The sequence below is a fragment of the Gymnoscopelus braueri genome (assembly GCF_963280865.1).
Source record: "Gymnoscopelus braueri genome assembly, chromosome: 24".
NCBI lineage: Eukaryota > Metazoa > Chordata > Actinopteri > Myctophiformes > Myctophidae > Gymnoscopelus > Gymnoscopelus braueri.
The window spans coordinates 27,787,173-27,808,000 of record NC_137626.1 but is presented as its reverse complement, the minus strand read 5'-3'; the positions used below and the strand labels follow the sequence as shown (position 1 = coordinate 27,808,000).

Sequence of the window (20,828 nt, the reverse complement as noted above, 5' to 3'; positions counted from 1 at the left end):
AATAAAAACAGGTACCTATGACAACACAGTCAATACAGTAAACAAAGGAAAACTGAAAACAGAAGATAAAAAGAGAGGGAGGGAGGCTATGCTATCCATGAAATAGAACCACAACCACTTGTGAGCAAGGAAGGATATACAGTCTGGTATACATATAGGGGAGCCAAGCCAGTAGTCTGTCATTACAAGCCATTGATATAGTGCAGAAATCTTTCCCACTTCAGGCAACCCAGCAGTCTCCAGGCTGGGACGGCGACTGAGTTGCTTCAGGTGGATGTATTTCCAATGTTCTTCTTACAGTTTTCAGGGCACTGGTGGTTCTGTATTTCAGCAGCAACATTGAGTAGTAGAGCAATGCTTCGTGACCCCTACCATAACTTGCAATAATAAAAGAAAGGGTCTCCACATTTTGAGGGACCAGGACCAAGGAACTTTTCGACATTGTTTTCAGCAAACTATGAATTTGTACATAATGCCAAAGTTGTTGTTTATGCAACTTAAATTCAGCCTGTAAGTCGTTAAGAGATTTAAGATCCTGGTCTCTGTAGAGGTCACGAAGCACTGCTACACCCTATTCCACCCACTCCTTCCAGTAGAAAGAACTTGTACCAAGGCGTAAACAAGGATTAAACCATATGCTAGAGGTCCATTTAAAAAGGGATCAAAGACCCGATAAATCAGTGGTGTAAAAAAAAAACGTCCTTAAGTACAATTTTAAGGTATTTTTTACTTTACTGGAGTATTTCCAATTTTCGCTACTTTTTCTACTCCACTACATCTCAGAGGCAAATATTACACCTTTACTCTACTACAATTATTTGAAAGCTTTAAGTTAGCCTACTGGTTTTCCCACTTCAGCCCTATACATTTCGATCATTTGAAAATAGCCGATCTACAAGCTCACAATGCATCGTGATGCGAAGCATTGTGAGCTTGTAGATCTGCTATTTTCAAAAGATTTGCATACATTTTATACATTTGAAAACATGTGAAACGGGACAGTCTGCATAATGAGTACTTTTACTTTTGGTACTTTAAGTATATTTTGATGCCAATACTTTTGTACTTTTACTCAAGTCAATTTTGATTACCGGACTTTTACTTGTAACAGAGTATTTCTACATGGCAGTTTTGATACATTTACTTAAAGTAAAAAATGTAAATACTTTTTCCACCACTGCCCCAAATGAAACTGTTCTCATTTTAATGTGTACTAATTACTGTAATCCTTAATGTCTTCTGCCCTGTGGATCAAACTAGCAACCTCCAGATGTCTAGTAGTCAGTAAAGAAAGCACAAGCCAAAATACTGTAATTGGAAGAGTGTAAGTGCCTGCAGACTGTTTGACTTAGCAAGGCAAGTTTATTTGTATAGCACATTTCATACACAAAGGTAACGGTAAAGTGCTTTAGGCAATGGCATGGACTGGAGTAGGCATTTAAGGATCAAAAACATGTATAAAAGAATACTAATAAAAACAAATGAAAGGTTTAGTCTAAAGGTAGTCCGAGTTTGAAGTTTGTTTCTTCAAAGTTCCAACAACTACAGTATGATGTGGTCATTAACGAGGCTGGCGACTGGATGAGCTCATGAGTTTGGTAGTTGAACTTGAATGACGACCGATCAGCAGCATTCTTGAGCAAAACACACACGCACTCACACACAGGCGCACAAAGAAAGAACACGCTCAAAACTGGACGAACTTTACTCCTTCTTCCCACTCCGTTTTCATGGTCCCACCTTTTGAAACGGACCCTGAGATCATGTTGATCAGAACATCTGGTGCCGCATAGCAGCAATACCGCTATAGGAATAACACAGCTGTCCGTCCATATGGAGTTGTGAGGCGATCGGATCCACTACGCTTCACTTGAGCGCACAGTCAAGCATGGTTCGTATTTTCAGTTTTTGGAACTAAGTATTCGTGACTTGAAGCACTGTTTGGTTGTAGTGAATGATTACACAAAGCTCTTCCGTTAGATCATGCTTGCACAATATGTTTGTTTGATTAATTTGAACAGGTTCCCTGGCCCAAGGTGATCCTCGGGGTCCTCGGGGTGACTGTGGTTGTCATTCTGATCGCGGTGCCGACAGCGATATTTCTGAATGGTGAGTTGATAAGTCGAGTGACTGTTATTGATCAACTCCAAATATAAAGGGGAAAGAGAAAATTACGCGTGCGCCATTACGCACGTTGCAGCATGCAGGGGGCAGCTCTAGAACTGAAACATGACTGTCATAGCAGTCATGGATTAACTTCAACCTGGTGTTTGCACTTTATCTATTTACGGCCCGTACATCTACATTAACGTTCAGATTTCAAATATAAAGTGCTTACCCCATGGCCACGGATGTTACAATTATGTACGGGCCCTCAGAAGTACCTGTATCTTCCCTATTGTTCAATAAAAAGCATTTTAATCCGATCGGTGGCCTTCTTCATATTTTCTCCACATTCTTTCAACTACGTGACCCTATCGGTTGAGAGGTGTACTGCACTCTGATACATTATAACTATGAGAAAATGGCCACCAATCGGATTAAAATGCTTTTTATTGAACAATACGGAAGATAAGGGTAATTCTGAGGTCCCGTACATAATTGTAGCATCCGTGTTCATGAGGTAAGCACTTTATATTTGAAATCTGAACGTTTATGTAGATGTACGGGTCATAAATGGAGAAAGTGCAAACACCAGGTTGAAGTTCATCCATGACGGTCGTGACAGACGACCGTTGTGCGATCCATGGCTAGACAGCTCCACATGTGAGGTAGAATTCTATTATATCTGTGCATCCACACACCAATAGAAAATGTCTGCTTGCTAGATTACAATTTACATATTAAGCCCCGATAAAAACACATGATCGAAAACATTTAATTATTTTTGAGACATTCACAACGTTAATAATGTAATTGGCGCATACCTGTTCAAGCAGGAATAAACGGCAGGAAACACGAAATGCTTTGCAACAGGTGCTGGATTCTAACAGAACTCTACAAGCTTACTAACCGGGTTAGCCTATTTATTATAAATTAACAGGCTAAAATGCAGAGACAATATGACAAACACCAAAGGAACAGACTGGCCTTCAGGCTGGCACATGTGAACAACAACACATAGCCTGGGGACTGCTGGGGTTATCTTATCGCCACAGGTGAACAAGATTAACATAAGTACACGATTGGCTGAAGGGGAATGACAGACAGTGGTGGAAAAAAACGTACTCAATTGTTTTACTTAAGTAAAAGTATCAATACTGCAATGTAGAAATACTCTGTTACAAGTAAAAAAAAAGTCCAGGTAATCAAAATGTACTTGAGTAAAAGTACAAAAGTACTGGCATCAAAATATACTTAAAGTACCTAAAGTAAAAGTACTCATTATGCAGAATGTCCCATATCACAAGGTATCATACACTTGTAGATCGGCTATTTTCAAAAAGCCAAAGTTGAAATAGGGCTGAAGTGGTTATGTTTTCTAATGATAATCAAAATCTAAAGTAACTATTACTGAAGTTTTCAAATAATTGTAGTGGAGTACAACAAGTACAACATTTGAGATGAGATGTAGTGGAGTAGAAGTAAAAGTACTGAAAATTGGAAATACTCCAGTTAAGTAAAAAAAGACCTCAAAATTGTACTTAAGTACAGTACATGTACTTAGTTACTTACTTTACACCACTTAAGACAGACCCCTATGTCTAGTTTTAGATCTCTTTCTTTACATGCAGTGCACTATGGTAAGAATAAGCACATGTTTTAGTATGTACACATTCATATACAGTTAAATGACATGGGATGTTCATGTGACATATGTCTGACTGTCCCTACGCAGTATGTTCTGTACTTTAAGTGATTGCACATGTTTAGATGGAAATACGAAGTACATGATGTTTTTTTACAGTAAACAGATAGAATGACAGATTGACAACATACACCCACTGAAGAAAAAAAATCTACTCTCAAAGTCAAGTTTGACAGGACAGTATAGACTCATTGTGCATCAAAATAAAAACTAAACATATAGGGAAAAGTCAAACATGACAAAACATATGACAGAAACATACTTACATCTAAAACATAAGATGATATAAAAACATAAGATAAGAAGGATTTTTACAACAAAACCATGATAGCCTACATACAGCACCAACATTTCACTGCTTATACCTGTATGAGTGTGTGACAAATAAATCCGTCTTGATTCTTGATACATTATCATTATCAGCTACAATCTTGTGATATGTCTTATCGTTCTTATCACTGTGTAGGACATAATATCTGTATCCAATAACCTGTTGTGACTGTGTTAAGTTTAAACTTTGGCTGGCGTTTGCATTTCAGACAATGAGGGGGGATCCAAAATGAAGAGGTCTTTCACGCTCAATGATGTCTTCAACAGCTCCCTCAGCCCTAGCTCCTACAACATGAAATGGATCTCAGGTAGGCGCTCCTGCAGTCCGAACACCTCCGTACTGTCACAACCTACAGCCAGAACACAGCAAGGTCCTCTAACTCTGAGAATGTACAAATAGAACCAAATGGACCTGTGGGGGGGATTTGTTTGCTGTCAGAGTTATAGAGTACATAGAGAATAGGCTTTTACTTGAGGCAAACAATGAAGCAACTTTGATGGCACCAACCTGTCCATCAGGAGAATTTAGGGATTTAAGTTTCTTGCTCAAGGACACTTTGACATAGAGCCTTTCCCATTCCCAAGCGGCTGCTCTAGCCTACTTTCTGAGCAGTAAAGTAATGTAAAGTCAAACATAACTGAGCTACTGTACACAAAATTGATTTAGCAAAGTTTTATAAAAAAAAATCCCTCCAAAGTCTGAATATGTGTCAAATTCAGGCGTCAGCATATGCCAGCAGAAAATCGCATCATTTTCATATTTCTGTACATGCGGAATTATGTCTCCAGAGACTACAGTAACTGATCTATGATCACCAAGTCATCGTCCTTTCCTTGCATGCAAACTTACAGTACTTGACCAACAAAAACTTTCACTTGTCACGCTTTTGCACTGACCAAATGGACACTTTTTTGATTGGCATTGCACTGATAATTATTATTATTTGTGTTTTTTGACAAGATACAGTGAGACACTTATGAAGCATTGACTATGATGGACACTTTATTTTTTATCTCTGTTTACCGTTGCTCTGTATTGTTGATGCTTTCTTCTGCCTTGTTTTGTTGTACACAACAGTACTTTTAATTTTTCTTACCCTTTACCTGTGCCACCTCTGGGCGACCCCGCGGGTATCTATCTATCTAGAATTATTCAGATGTAGTCTATCCGGGTTTTCAACCTTAACCGTAACATCTGCATACATTTGGAGTGAGGGGTGTTTCCCCACTCAACTTGTCCACACTTAACGTTCACCTTCTCCTTCTTCCCTGTAGATTATGAATATCTACGCTACGACAACGGCTCAATCGTTCTTCATGACCTGATCAAAGACACCTCCGTAGAATTTCTGAGCAGTGCGACTTTTGTAAGTGATGTCAATTTTGCTGTGTGTGTGTAAGGTTGTTTGGGTTTACATGATGTGAGTTCTTGTAAGGGCAATTGTACACAAGCCGACCGTGTCTTGTGAGTTTGCTTGTTGTGATTTTGATTCAGGCGGAATGTACGCACACCCTTCCTAACGGAAGTGTCTTTTCTCAACACAGGAGCGAGTCGACGCCGTTGATTACGAATTGTCAGCAGATCGTAAATATGTCGCGTTCCTCAGTAATTACTCAAAGGTATGTGAGGCTTTTATTGACTTGATATAAAAACATTGTATGAGTTCCGACAAGTTACTAATCTGATCATCACTTGTGTTTGTCCCATTAGGAGTGGAGGCATTCGTTTACCGCCTCGTACCACATTTATGACATGGAGAAACAGTACGTATTCCAACTAGACAAAGACATTTCAGATTTAACCACATGAACCCTAGCATTCCTATTCTGGGGGCGAACATTCAGCAAACGTGTCGCCGAAGAGATTTGGTGTAGAGGGAAAAAAAGGAGGCGGCCTGGTATAGACCCCTGGGTGACTCCGAAAGAAGTATACTGTACGAAGTACACTGTACAGGGTTTCAAGTGTGTTACATTTCATTGGACAGCCATACCAAGAATTGCATTCAAACATTCAACAATTGGTACTGTGTGGCTTTTAATGGATGAAGCATAACACTTTACAATGGCAAAATAAAAGTTCACAAGTTCACTTCACAAAATAAAAGTGTGAATTGTACTCATCTTGTAAACAGAAGTGGATAATGCTGAAAAACTAAACAGCAAGCAAAAAGCAAGTTACAGCTTGCAGAGAAATCTAAAGCCTGATTAATACTTGGTTGCGCACTGATGTCATGCGCCGACAATAGCCGATCTACAAGCTCCGCCGAAAACAGCTGTTGTGACCTCTTAGATCTGCTGTTTTTGCCGCACAACACTGACTTGCAACCAAGTACAAATTAAGCATTAAGCTCTCAATGAATGAATGAATGAATGTATATTATGCTTCTCTATAGGGACTTTCTTACCACAACTGATGTTCCACATGAGATCCAGCACTTCTTGTGGGCCCCTGAGGGCAACCAACTGGTAATATGGGGTCTTAAGCACATATTTACTTTGACTGATTATGCTGAACTTCAAGGGATTGTGATGCATGAGTCTGTCAAAGCAAACCTTTTCCAAACACTCGTGTTAATGGAACAGTGAGAAAAGGGGACTGAGAATCAACACTGGTAACTGAGGGTTCAAAGCTGGAATGTAAAAAGCATAGACTGTAAAATATAGGTAAAAAACTTTTAATTCACTTAGTGGTAGTGAAGTGTTTATTGTCTTTTTGTGAAGAAAAAAATGTGAGGCCCATGGTCATGTGAGGGTTTTTAACCCCTCCACCATCGCTGGAAGATTACAGCATGTTCTGTTCTTCCAACACCTGCAACTAGAATGTCTGTTGTTGCTGTAATTATGCATAACAGCACAAATGCATGTGGTGATTCCAAGCTTCAGAGTAATACAGAGGGCTTGCTGACCTGTTTTTTTGTTTATTTAAATTTGTAGGCATTCGTCTGGGAATATAATGTGTACATAAAGAACAGTCCTGCTACTCCGCGAGAGCAAGTCACATTCAATGGAGAATACAACAAAATCTTGAACGGCATCCCAGACTGGGTTTATGATGGTAAATGATGACACACACTACCTCTTATCTCTCTCATCTCCATGTTTTAACTTTTTGTGTTATTCTTTTCGTAAATTAACGCCCTACTTGATCATACTACAGCGTCACACAAAAGCATCAAAAGTTGTCGATCTGCTGCTTTTGCTACTTTTGAATTTGAATAAATGGAAAGAAAAATGGAAAGATTTGGCTTCACTATAGTTGAATTGAAGAAGGCAAAGATACACCTATGCAATTGCACACCACACCACAGCAGGCATCACAACAGGGCTTCTCTAAAACACATTTATACACACAGGTTTTCATAAAAGTGCAATGCGTGGCGGGGGGCTGGTGGAGGATCGTAAGGGGACAAAGATGAGTGTACTGGATGTAACTGACCATCTTTCCTCCTGCTATACAGAGGAGATGTTGTCTGACGGTCTGTTCTGGTCACCTGGCGGGAAATACCTGGCCTACGCCCAGTTCAACGACACGCAGGTCCACACCATTGAATATGCCTGGTACGGAGAGGACCAGTACCCTCACACTGTCGATCTCCCATACCCCAAGGTGGGAATCCCAACTGTTTCTGAAGCCCGATTTCTACCTCGTCGTGCGACAGTATCGTGCACAGAAAATCGTGTTGTTAGTTTATAGATCAGCTATTTTCGGTCCGCAACGCCGGTATACGACGGAGCACAAATTAGGCATTGCAGAGTACTACTATTGTGTCTCTACTTCAAAGGGCTGCTGCTGTGTTTACTGCATAGCATTAACAAAGGCATTATGCTCTGCAGTCCTTCACATACTGTACCCATATGTCTGCTCTGCATAGATGATAAGATTCTAGGTGTGTCACAATATGTCATATGTCATAACTAACAACAACTACAGTGGTGAACGATACTGTTAGGATCACTTTAAGAGTGACTTGATGAACCATACAGTAGAAACACTGACAACCAATTAAAATCCATCTGAATTAACAGGGTGTCACATTCAACACGTCATGTACAGCATGTTTACAGCATGTTATCGCTCATCATTGTGTTATAGTTATCTTTATAGTTATCATTCTTGGTGTGGACAGCCCTTAATTCAGTATTATGCTACATTGCTCCCAACATCGTTGTTTTCTGAGACAATACTGAGACCAAAATATGAGTACGGTGTGGCCATCGGGTGCTTGTGTCACATGTTTCCCCTTAAGCAGTGCGTAACGGATGATATGTAGTTGGACAGTGGAATATACATGGGCTGACATTATGCTGTCTTATCATTCAGGCAGGTACTCCCAATCCTACTGTGAAACTGTTTGTAGTGGACACCGCCAACACCAGAAACATTTCTGAAGTGGTCGTTCCATCAGAGTTTGGCTCAGGGTGAGAAATTAACCATCTACAGTATAGGCCTATGTCACTTTGCTGTTACATTACAGTAGACAGTCAGTAGGCCTATACATGTTAATTTTTTTAACATTTTTTTTCCCCCCTCAGTGACCACTACCTGTGTACGGTTACTTGGGTGACAGATGAGCGCATGGCCGTCCAATGGATGAAGAGAAAACAGACTGAACTCCTTGTTCAGATCTATAAGCTCAGTGGAAACAACTGGAATACAGATGAGGTACATAATTATCAGTCTGTCAGTCTGTCTGTCTACATGTATCTAAACTTAGTTTATATCCACCCATTATGGTTGTCACATTTTGTGTTTTGTAATATGTTTTTGTAAAACTAGCTGATTGCCATGGCATCAGCTAATTGGGATCCTTTTCAAATAAACAAATAAACTGTTGTAACGTTACACACTACAGTACGTTGTTAACTAATGAGTAAAATCCTGTTACTTGTATCCTTCCAGAGACTGAAACTGACCAGTCGCACAGGTTGGATTGGACGGGTATGTTAAGTACAAAACACGGCTCACACTGTCATTAACATTTAGCATTCCAATAATTATGTTGGCTTCTATTATATCAATTACAATAATTTGCAGTGCTTATGTGACAGGTACACTAAATACATGTACATGTACAGCGTAATCACTATTACATACAGTACTGTAGTAGTGCATTAGTAAGTGGCAGTGCATACCATGCAAACATTTGTACAGTATATCTTAAACAACACAGGACAAATGCATCATAATAATGATACATTTACTTGTTAGGCTCGACCTCCGGCACCAGTGTTTTCAGCAGATAAGAGCAGTTATTACGTGGTGACGAGTGACACCGCTGGTTATAAACACATTCATCATGTGGTTGGGGTAAGTACCTGTACATGTAACTGTTTCACCGTACAGTGCCCTAAGGAAATACACTTAGCACACACTGCATTGTAAGTTTAGACCTTATGATAGCTTTCGCACCAACCTCACCTAGACAAACAACTTGTATGTGCAAAACGTACCTGGCAATGAAATGAGACGGCGTCTAATAGCGGCGTGGCTTCCCTGTGGATCCCTGACGTCAAGTCGATGATGTCACATTGACGATGTCAGTCTCGACCCAAATATGGAGGGACGGTGGATCTGAGATTTATGAATTCACAAAATGTGAAAGATATTCATTCACAAAAAGAATTCTCTACTCCCAATATGGGAGAAATATTCCGGGAAGTACTTCCTTGGCCCACTGACAGCATGCACAAAACATTTGGCTGAAGATTAGCCACAGACACTGATATCTCTTAAAATAAAGACCGTTTTGCTTGTACAAAAACGTAAACCAAGATAGAAAGAGGGAAAGACACAGCCGATTGTATATAGAATGTCACTCTATTGAGAGAAAAGAGCCACGAGGCTTGTAGATCGGCAAATGGAAAATTCTCTCTGAGGTTACAATGGAAAATGCAGCTTGCTTTATGCAGAAATGTTATCATCTATTGTAGTTAGATAATGTTTTCAGGCGTCATGAATCTTAAACAAAGACAAGAAACAATATGACACAGTTACTATCAAGGACATTTCCATAAGAGCTGTGTTGTTATCAATACACGTGAATCCGATTGTCCGGCTGGAGTGCTCATCTTATCCCATTGGATACGTCTCAAGGCAACAATCATTTCAATACATTTCAGTCAACAGAGATATGCTTTCTGTGTCGAGGTGACATGAGTATGGCAGTTCAAATGGGCCACCACATGAATCCTCAGAAATAGCCCAGGGTGACATGATTATTACAATTATACAAAATAATACATCAGAAATGTATTCAATATTAATTTTAACCTATCAGACACACACAGACCCTCATCTAAATGGCTCGCCCCCTACAATAGGTGCCATGCTGTAATACTGATTCTGATTATTTTCAAAATATGTTAGATTAGATATCTAGTATATTATAGCAGATTGTTTATTTGTTATGTTTAACTTTGGTTTTACAGTACTATTACTACTACTACTACTACTACTACTACTACTATATTACTACATATATCATAGGTTGTATTAAGATGGTGCCCCTTTCATAACCTGTCACTCATATTAACAGGGCAAAATGAAAGCTATCACCACAGGCCCATGGGAAGTGATTACAATTCTGAAAGTGACTGCAGAGAGCGTGTGAGTTGGATCAACCAGACAGTCTATCATCTATCATCTCAAATGCAAACCTTCCTTGAATTGCAAATCTCTTTCTCCAGTTAATATACTGTCAATCTACAACTGCTCCACAGGTATTATTCAAGTAACCAGGAGGGTGGCAGACCAGGTGGAATGAATGTCTACAGGTATCTGTACGGTCTCTGTTGTACCGTTATATTGGAATTTCATTATTTTTTAAGTTTTTCACTTCAACTTTGCACGTGTGTGTGTGTGTGTGTGTGTGTGTGTGTGTGTGTGTGTGTGTGTGTGTGTGTGTGTGTGTGTGTGTGTGTGTGTGTGTGTGTGTGTGTGTGTGTGTGTGTGTGTGTGTGTGTGTGTGTGTGTGTGTGTGTGTGTGTGTGCGCACTCACACAGGTGGTCCAATGGTCAGGAATCCAAATGTCTGACATGTGGATTTGAAATCTGCCTGTACAACTCGGCGCTGTTCAGCCACAATGCTTCCTTCTATCGTGCAGGCTGTCACGGTCTGTCACCACCTCACCATTCACCACACATCCTCTTGAACACATCTGCTGTCGCAAAACATGAGGGATAAAAAATAGGAATTGTCCACTGTCAAAAGTTGTGGATGTTTTACAAAATTAACCCTTGCGTCCCTATTCTGGGAATGTCATGACTGGTGAACATTTGGCAAAAGTAGGTGAACATTTTAGTGAATGGATTTGGTGTTGAGAGAAAAAAGAAGGACAAAGTACAGACCCTCTGAGGACCCCGGTCAACAGGATTTAATTGGTTAATCAGTCTGTGATATTAAAACCTTTAGGCTGTAATTTGGCTGATGAAAACTGTGTTGCTTTGCTGTCTGATCCTACAATACCCAGAATTCACTGAGACGGCTTGCTTGTCAAAGCTATTGCCCTTAGTGGCCACGGGAAGAATAGCTGTAGTTTTCCTGCTTCACCGATACAGAGAGCATTGAGGAACTTAGTTCCATGAACTTATCATTACTTTTATAGTGATGAGGTTGAAGAACACTGGAATATTCCCTTTAAGCTTGTTTTCATTATTATTTTCTACCTCTTTCTATTGTCATTTAAGCACAGTGTTTTGTAAGCAAGTGTGCGCATATGTGTGTACAACAGTTATGTATGTTGTACTCTCTCTCCCTTCCTAAATGTATGTGTGTCTCTTGCATTCAAAGGTCCTGCGATTCCTCGCTACTATCTCTATGACAACAGGGGTGGAGAAGGTAGACATCTTATTCTGGGGGAAAAATCTATTGTTTATTATGCACTTATTGTCTCTGTGGGGTAGAGACCTCATATGTCCAAAACTGTAACCTATTAGGATTCAAATAAAAAATAAAAAAAAGTAACAGAACTACAAGCGCACCACGTTTCGAGCTTGTGGATCTGCTACTTTTGATGTGATGCTGTAGGGCGTTATGAAAAAAAAACCACAAAAAGTTAGAATATGGAGGTATGAGGTTTCTGCCCGACAGCGACAATATCGTATTGTGTTCTCCACTTTTACAGTCGTAGAGATGAGAGTTCTGGAGCACAACAAAGAGTTTGAAAGTCGAATATCCGAGATCCACATGCCCACCATGCGTCGCGGCACCATTCAGATTGGAGATTTAAGTAAGTGCATTAAGCCGTCAAATAATCTGAATGAAATTAATCAATCAATCCGGGAACGCATCTCTGTCATTTTAGATTTCTTTGGCTATTAAAAAATAGCAGATATACAAGCTCATAGAGTGGCACCAAGTGCCGTGCTATGAGCAAACGTTGAATATATATTTTTTAAAGCGAACATTTGTAACTAAAATCTTTGTTTCTGGGGGTCCCTGGAACAAAATACTTTACAAATGTTCGCTTTAAAATATATATATTGAAAGTCAAATTAAAATGTTCACGATTTTCAAAAATAGCCAAAGACATCTAAAATGACAGCGATGCGTTCCCGGGTAATGGGTTAAATTAATCCTTAAAGCATGTCTTATTTATATTTTATATGGATTCTCCCAGAGCTGTGGTACCAGATGACTTTGCCTCCTGGCTTTGATGAATCTAAGAAGTATCCCCTGCTCATAGACGTGTAAGATCCTCATCATCACGTGATGACACAACACTGATACAATAGTGACTACAGCAGTTTCCAAATCGCACAATATCTGCTGAAAAGGGTGTTTCGTGAAAACATCACCCAAAACTATGGCTAAAATCTAAGCTCAGATGACCACACTTCATTATGTATCACAGTGTTCAGCGGAAAGAAACGTAATTATTTCCTGACCATTATGTAGTCATTATTTTTACTTAATCCAGAGCGATTTACAGTAAGCAAGGACACAAGATAATTCATCATAATACATCAAATGCATAGAATTGATTCATTGTGCTTCAGGTCATAATTTTTGGTTGGTTTTGTAACAAAAAACACAATATGCCTAGAACTGTAAATACAGTACAAATGTAAAATGGTTCATTTCTTTCCACCAGATTTACTGCACATAGAGGTTCTATGTATTGGTTGAGCCGAAGCGATTGTGATACTATTTAAAGGCTTTCTGTATGTACTGTATCATCGTATCACAACACAAGGCCATAAAACTCAAACTCAATATCTGACATATAGTGCAATTTCGTGATCAAAGGTCAAGGTTGTGATGAGCCACACGACTCAACAATGGACACATATACTTTTGTACTATTTGCATGTGTTATTTTTTTGTGTTGAGCATTTCTCTACGAAAAAAATCCATGTATGTGCAAATGTGCTTGCAAAATAAACTACTTCTGATCTTTCAGATACGGTGGTCCTTATAGCCAGACAGTAAACTTCGAGTACAGTACGGGTTGGTCGTCTTACCTGGCCAGCACAGAGAAAATCATCGTGGCCAGCTTCGATGGAAGGGGAAGCGGTTACCAGGGCGACCATATAATGCACGCAATCTATAAGCGGCTGGGTACCTACGAAGTGGAAGATCAGATAACAGCAGTCCGGTGAGGAACGGGAGAAGCAGATTTAGTGCACGCCAACACTTAAGCTCACGCTAATTCAAGCAAAACAGCATTGACCTGAAGTGGTTCCACGCCCCTCACATGGCTGGATTGGCCTGACTTTGACCTGTTTACTGACTTTGACCTGTTAACCCATTTAGAACGGGAAAGAATCTGTGTCATTTTTAGATTTCTTTGGCTATATAAAAATAGCAGATCTACAAGATCATAGCGCGGCACACTGCGAGCTTGTAGATCTGCTATTTTTGAAAAAAGTCATGAAAGTTTATGCAAGTCGTTTGAATATGATTTTTCTAAACATATTTTTTTTACTCAAATCTTTGCTTCGGGGGATTCTAGTAATGTCTTCAAAATCCTATATATTTTTTTAACGTATGTTTCTATATCAGTGATTCTCAAACTTTTTCATGTCAAGGACTCCCAAAATTATATGCATTTGGCTGCGGACCCCCATCTCAAAATATTTTGTTATAGGGACCCCCAGAAGCTAAGATTTGAGTCAAAAATGTTCCCTTTAAAAAATGCATATTCAAAGATTTTCAAAACATTTTCACGATTTTTAAAAAATAGCGATATGAGCTTGTAGATCTGCTATTTTTGAATAGCCAAATGAAATCTGAGAAATGCCACAGATGCATCCCCGGATTGAATGGGTTAACTGACTTTGACCTGTTTTACTGTAAGGCAGAGCTCTGTTCAGATACTTGTTGTTCATATACATTACATTACAGTCATTTAGCAGACGCTTTTATCCAAAGCGACTTACAATAAGTGTATTCAACATAGGTAGGGAACGAAAACTACTAATCACCAGAAGTCTTTAGTGCATTTTCTGCAAAAACAAGCAACCAAGAGTATACCTAGCGCTAAGGTAAAAGTGCAATATATCAGCTACCTATTTCCTTAAACAGATGAGACAAAATAGCTAAATCAAATGAGCATGAGCTAAAACAAATAAGTGTATCGACTAAACAAGATCCAATAAACAATCCAATAATCCAATAAACAATACAGCAATAGAAAACAAGCGTTCGTACAACTAGTTAACAACAAGTAGGTCAGGCAGAGAGGAAGGGTAGTGTTTCTTGAAGAGGTGAGTTTTCAGCCTGCGGCGAAATATGGGCAGTGACTCTGCTGTCCTAACATCAGCGGGAAGTTCATTCCACCACTGTGGGGCCAGAACAGAAAAGAGTCGTGACCGTGTGGATCGGCCAGAAGGACCCTTGAGTGACGAGGCAATCAGTCGCCCCGAGGTGGCAGACCGAAGTGGTCGGGCAGGGGTGTAGGCATCGACCATAGCCCGGAGGTAGGAAGGAGCTGTTCCTTTCACAGCCCTATAGGCTAGCACCAGGGTTTTGAACTGGATGCGAGCCGCTACGGGGAGCCAGTGTAGAGAGCGGAGAAGGATGGTTGTGTGGGAGAACTTGGGGCGGTACAGTAGTAAAGGTGATAAAACAGTGGAACGTCATGAGCGCTGAACCTTGATCTTGTTGACGTCAGACAGATGCCGAGTCACTGTGGGACATTAAATGTTGCTGCTTATCTGGAATGCTGCCCTGGTATAATAACACATGCATGTCATTCCTTATGCTTCAGTGAATTCATCAAAATGGGCTTCATTGATGAGGACAGAATAGCAATGTGGGGTTGGGTAAGTTTCTTAAAAAGATAACCAGTTGCATTGTTGTAATCACATTGTTGTAATTATTACACTGTTAACAATATTAGCCATATTATTATTGGCGTCCCTATTTTGGGCATCTCATTACAGGCAAAGCATTTAAAATGTGTTGCCAAGGGACCACAGATGCAAATTAGCTACAGCAAACTCTGCCCAGTTTTTCTGGGCATGATCCCTGTTAAATAAATGAATAAATAACATAATAGACAAACAATTTCATAAATTTGTAAAAGATTGACAACATTTTGAAAAATGTGGGAAACCGTGTTTCCAAAATAGCCGATCTACAAGCTCACAATGTGTCACGATGCGTTGTGAGCTTGTAGATCATTTATTTTCGCCGTGCAACACCGGCATACAACAAAGTATAAAATAGGGCCGAAGTGGTTAAGCAATCAAAACCCAGCATTGTGCACATACTGTATGCACCATATAAAACAATAGTACATAGTGCTAACGTGGGATTCATTTTCACAGTCCTATGGAGGCTATGTAACATCAATGGTGCTGGGATCTGGAAGTGGACTGTTCAAATGTGGGATGGCAGTTGCTCCCGTCGCTAACTGGGAATATTATGGTATGCTTCATCTTTATTTTTGTGTATTTAATTCATGATGCGTAGCTTGCAATCTAGTTCAGGCAGATACACTTGAGAGGTTTATACTCACGGCGGTGCACCACATTCTGTTGTTCCTCTTGATGTCAGTGTCACTGAAGGTTGGTAGGCCTATGCGCTTGTTTGCTCCCACCACCACTCCAACACCATTATTACCGTATCTCCCTGCTATTAAATGGTTGTCTTCTAATGTGCTGAGCAGGAGGTGATATATAGCACAGCCCATGTAGTAGACTATGCCTAGTTCAAATATTTCAATCTACTCATAAGTTATCTGACAATTACCATATATCACTGCAATTATTAAGTAACATTTTCATTCATCTTAATGTTACTGTATATTGTGTGTCTTGTAAACTTATGTTCCAGATTCCATCTACACAGAGCGGTACATGGACCTACCTTCTGAAAACCCAAACTATAAAGTAAGTACTATAAAGCATATTTATATTTATCATATTATATATTTAACTATGATAAACTAGATCCAAGTCATTCAACTTCAGAGTCTTTCAGATTTGCCTCTGGCACTGATCATGTAAGTTACAGAATAAACTGAAACACATAATACCTCACTTGATGTCCCAGCTTTGGGAAAAGGCCTCATTTTTATACAAACATGGCAGCGGAAAACACGGTTTCCTATGTAAGATAAGTACTATCTTATTTCAAATTAAATAGAGATAAAACAGACTAAATACTTGCGACAAAATGAAACTGTTTTAAGCCTGATTTAGACATTGTGGTACAACGTTTTTGTGCACTGAAAATAGCAGACCTGCAGCTTGATGGTCTGTTATTTTTGGCACACGATACTGTCGTACAAGGGAGCATACATTTAAGCATTAGAACGTTGCGGAGAACAATCGCAGCGGTCTGAATTACCTTTTAGCCTTGACCACTTTTTCTGAAGAAAGAACACATTCTGATTCATATTTTTCAGAACAGCACAGTTACTGCCTTGGCCAAGAATTTCCATAATGTCAAATATCTTTTGGTTCATGGAACAGCAGACGGTAAGATGACCACACAGTCCATGCTGCTTTTTAAAATGATTCTAAATGGTTCTAAGGCAACAAATAAAATACATTATAAGTATTTGTACCACATTTCAACCTAATATAGGCCTATATACAGTATAAATCATAATATTTTCTATTGTGCAAATGTTTTTAAATGATTACTTCTTGATAATCTCTCAGATACATTTATTTCAATGTATCAATAACCAACAACAACCAAAATATACAGTAAATTATAACCTATTTCAAATGCAAGACGCAGATGACAAAGCACTTTTCTTTGTCATCTGCACAATGTTTTGCTTTCACTTTTTAACCACTACACTAGCATCCCTATTCTGCGCTGAATTCCCTATTCTTCCCCAAAAATAGCAGATAAGTTCACAGTGTGTTATATCGTGACATGTTGTGAGCTTGTACATTGGCCAAGAGATTTGGTGTAGAGGGGGGGCAGAAGCAGTACAGAGCTGATCCCGGTCAACTGTATTAGTTTACTAAGAGGCTTTAAGTGTTTATGTGTGATTTAAAGTATAATGGGGAGGCCTGAAACTGTCCTGCTGATGCTTGTAGGGCCCTACAGAGTACTGTCTATACATTTTTTTATAGTTTTGTAGTTTTACAAGAACTAAGTGTTATTTGCACTAGGCAACCAAAGAATGTCAATATCCAATTGTTTGTTAATGTATTGCTTTGAGACAAGTCAAGTGGAACAGCATGAGCAGAGACTGCTGCCCTGTCAAAGAATTTCTCATGTAACGACGTCCATGCGCGCAAAAACAACAGGGCATAGTATATTATGCCAAAGTAATCTATTCAAATAGAAGGAGAGAGCTGACACAGAATCATCAGTGTTTTACTGTGACCTTTAGTCCACAAGAAGTGTTGCATGAATCCTCCTACTCTTTGTTGATGTACTTTTTGTTTGTTGTCTGTGTTTACAGACAATGTTCATTTTCAGCAGTCAGCTCAAATCTCCAAAGCCCTGGTTGAGGCACAAGTTGATTTTGAAGCCATGGTGAGTGTTCTGAGCACCATATGTTTGTTTATTTTACCAAGCATTTAACCACTTGAACCCTAGCATCCTTATTCTGGGGGGAACATTTGCCTGAAAATAGCTGATTTACAAGCTGACAAAGTTGTGAGCTTGAAGATTTACTATTTTCGGTACAGAGATTTGGCGTAGAGGGGAAAAAAAGAGCAGACTAAGTACAAATATTACCCCAATAATCTAAGTATTAGTTAACTAATAGAGGGTTTAAGTGGTTAACACATAGCCCAAATGTGTCCCCTTGGATTTAACCCACCAATTATGAGGAACAGCTCTAAGGCCAGTGCCTTGCTCAAGGGCACTGGCAGGGAGTATGTCCCTTACATGCATGTTTTTTGATGTGGAGGAGGAACCCCACATGAACACAGGGGGAATATGCAAATTTCACACAGGAAGGCCACAATCGGGTTCGAACCCCAGCCCTTCTTGCTGTGAGGCAACAGTGCGAACCACTGGACAATCTTGCTAACGGCTATTTTGGACCAGAAATTACACACAAATACAGTAACTACTATAGAATATTGTGATAGCGATTATGGATTACTTTTTCATTTAATCAAAAATAATTCAGTAATAATAGTTTGGTCTAATTAACCACTTCCACCCTATTTTAAACTTAATTGTACAAGAGCGTCGTGTAAAAATATAAACATAAATCAATGATAAATAACCGGTGCTGGTTTGAATTTAACTCTGTCATGTTCTCTCTGTTTCTCCAGTGGTACACAGACAAGAGTCACAGTCTTGATGGGGCCAATAAGCACCTTCACACCCACATGAGTCACTTCCTGCAGCGGTGCTTCGCTTGAGGCCCACTGGACTGAGCGTTACAGAGATCAACACTTTGGACACAGATGAAGTTGTGCATCCTTATGATTGTAAAGAGGTCGTCAATGGTGTATCTTCAACCCAATGCCTGATTTATACTTAGTTGCGCGCTGGTGTCTCGCACCGAAAATAGCCAATTTGTAGATCTGCCATATGAGACGCACGCTAAAACCAAGTATAAATCAGGCTTAAGAAATTAATCCATGTGACATTTCACTGATAAAAAGGGATTTTGTTTGAAGAGGAAACATCCAGTGGAGAGAGTGGATTATGTGGAAAATGTGGGTAGAGATTGTGATTTTATATATTTTTTGGCCATAATGTTAAGCTTTTGTCTTCTTAAATTCTGATTATTGCTGGCAAAGGAAAATAATGTGCTACCAAAGTGAATTAATAGCTTTAATTATATTGTTTAATTTGGACCAGTTTAGTTATACGCAAGTATTGAGGAACATTTTGCGTTCACTTATTGTGTACGGTTGTGCCTTACATTGGAAAATCTATTCAGAAATGTTTTTTGCACTGACTGAGTTATTGTACCACAAAAAGACTTTGGGGTTTTCTGTGTATGGAATATTTTGTACAATAATGGAATTATTTTTGGTTATTTGATTATTTCAATAAAGATTTATAAAATAACTTTGTCTTTGAATTCATCATAAACTTTAAATTACATAATTTGTCTTTTGCAAGTGAACAATAAAAATACATTTATAATTACAGTGTATACAGCTTTGGGGAAAATGAAGAGACCACCCCAACTGTTTTCATCACTTAAACCCTATACTTAATTGACTGGATTCCCATATTATACTATACTAGCTTGTAGATCAGCTATATTCGGCAAATGTTACCCACAGAATAGGGATGCTAGGGTTCAAGTGCTTAAATCAGCATCTCTACATGCATGGCAGCCATTCCATTCCTGTGTCAGTTGAATTCCAACACAAGTACACATCATTCCACTTAACCACATGAACACTGGCGTCCCTATTCTTGGCATGTCAAAATAGGCGAACGTTTGGCAAAAGGGGCCGATCTACAAGCTGACAACTGCATTGCGACATGTACACTGGTAGATCACCTGTTTTTGACGAAGAGATTAGGTGTATAGAGGGAAAAAAAGACGGGGAAATTATTGAGCACTGGCGGGTGAGGCATACCTCAATGAGGTATAAAGGGTTTAAGTGGGTAATAAGTTACTTATTATGTAATCACTTGAACCAAATCTTATTTGATGAGGAAAAGTATATATATCGTCTCTGTCGGGTGGAAACCGGTGACTCACCCTGCCCTCCTAATACGCGAGGGGGCCGTGTTTTTTTCGATTACTTTTTTCATTTATTTTAAATATATATTTTTTTTAATTAAAAAAATTAAATACGATAATAAAATTAAATAAAATAAATGAAAAAAGTTATGGAAAAACACGGCCCCCTCACGTATTAGGAGGGCAGGGTGAGTCACCAGAACCAAGGACGGGTGTTTTTGATGAATCTAACATGTTCAAAATGGAGTTTGAAGTTATAATGGGTTTGTATAGGAAGGGGGCGTGTCTGATAAAATGAATATTAAATATCTAAATAATGAATCAGTAACTTAAAAACGGTCTGGGGGGCTCACAAAAGCCTGGGTAGACGATAAAATGGCCCAAAGTTTTTTTGAAAGTGAAATATCCCTTTAAGTAAAGTTAAAGTACGTTATTCCATTAAATATTGATATAAGTCCTAGGTTACAACATTACTATTATGATGTTTAAAATGAATACCGTATGAACTTATTTTCTTTGCTTTTTCTTTTTTACCAGTAGTTAGAATAAAACAAACATTTCATGTCATTTTACTCAAACACAATAAACCAGGGAAACTGATAATTTTGCA

General features: G+C 39.1%; 1 protein-coding gene across 1 annotated transcript; it reads left to right on the top strand.

Annotated features, from left to right (window-relative positions):
- The first annotated feature begins 1,633 nt into the window (after positions 1-1,633).
- On the top strand, positions 1,634-19,581 carry LOC308080892 (dipeptidyl peptidase 4-like). Its single transcript, XM_080422981.1, has 26 exons — positions 1,634-1,891; positions 2,022-2,109; positions 4,348-4,446; positions 5,414-5,505; positions 5,684-5,758; positions 5,850-5,902; positions 6,532-6,604; positions 7,073-7,193; positions 7,597-7,745; positions 8,460-8,557; positions 8,672-8,801; positions 9,039-9,077; positions 9,348-9,446; positions 10,675-10,745; positions 10,859-10,912; positions 11,142-11,251; positions 11,929-11,976; positions 12,263-12,367; positions 12,758-12,827; positions 13,541-13,735; positions 15,350-15,404; positions 15,912-16,011; positions 16,420-16,475; positions 16,994-17,066; positions 18,014-18,087; positions 18,840-19,581. The coding sequence occupies exons 1-26, from the start codon at positions 1,889-1,891 to the stop codon at positions 18,927-18,929; spliced, it is 2,220 nt and encodes a 739-aa protein (XP_080279107.1). The 5' UTR covers positions 1,634-1,888; the 3' UTR covers positions 18,930-19,581.
- Positions 19,582-20,828: the final 1,247 nt, after the last annotated feature.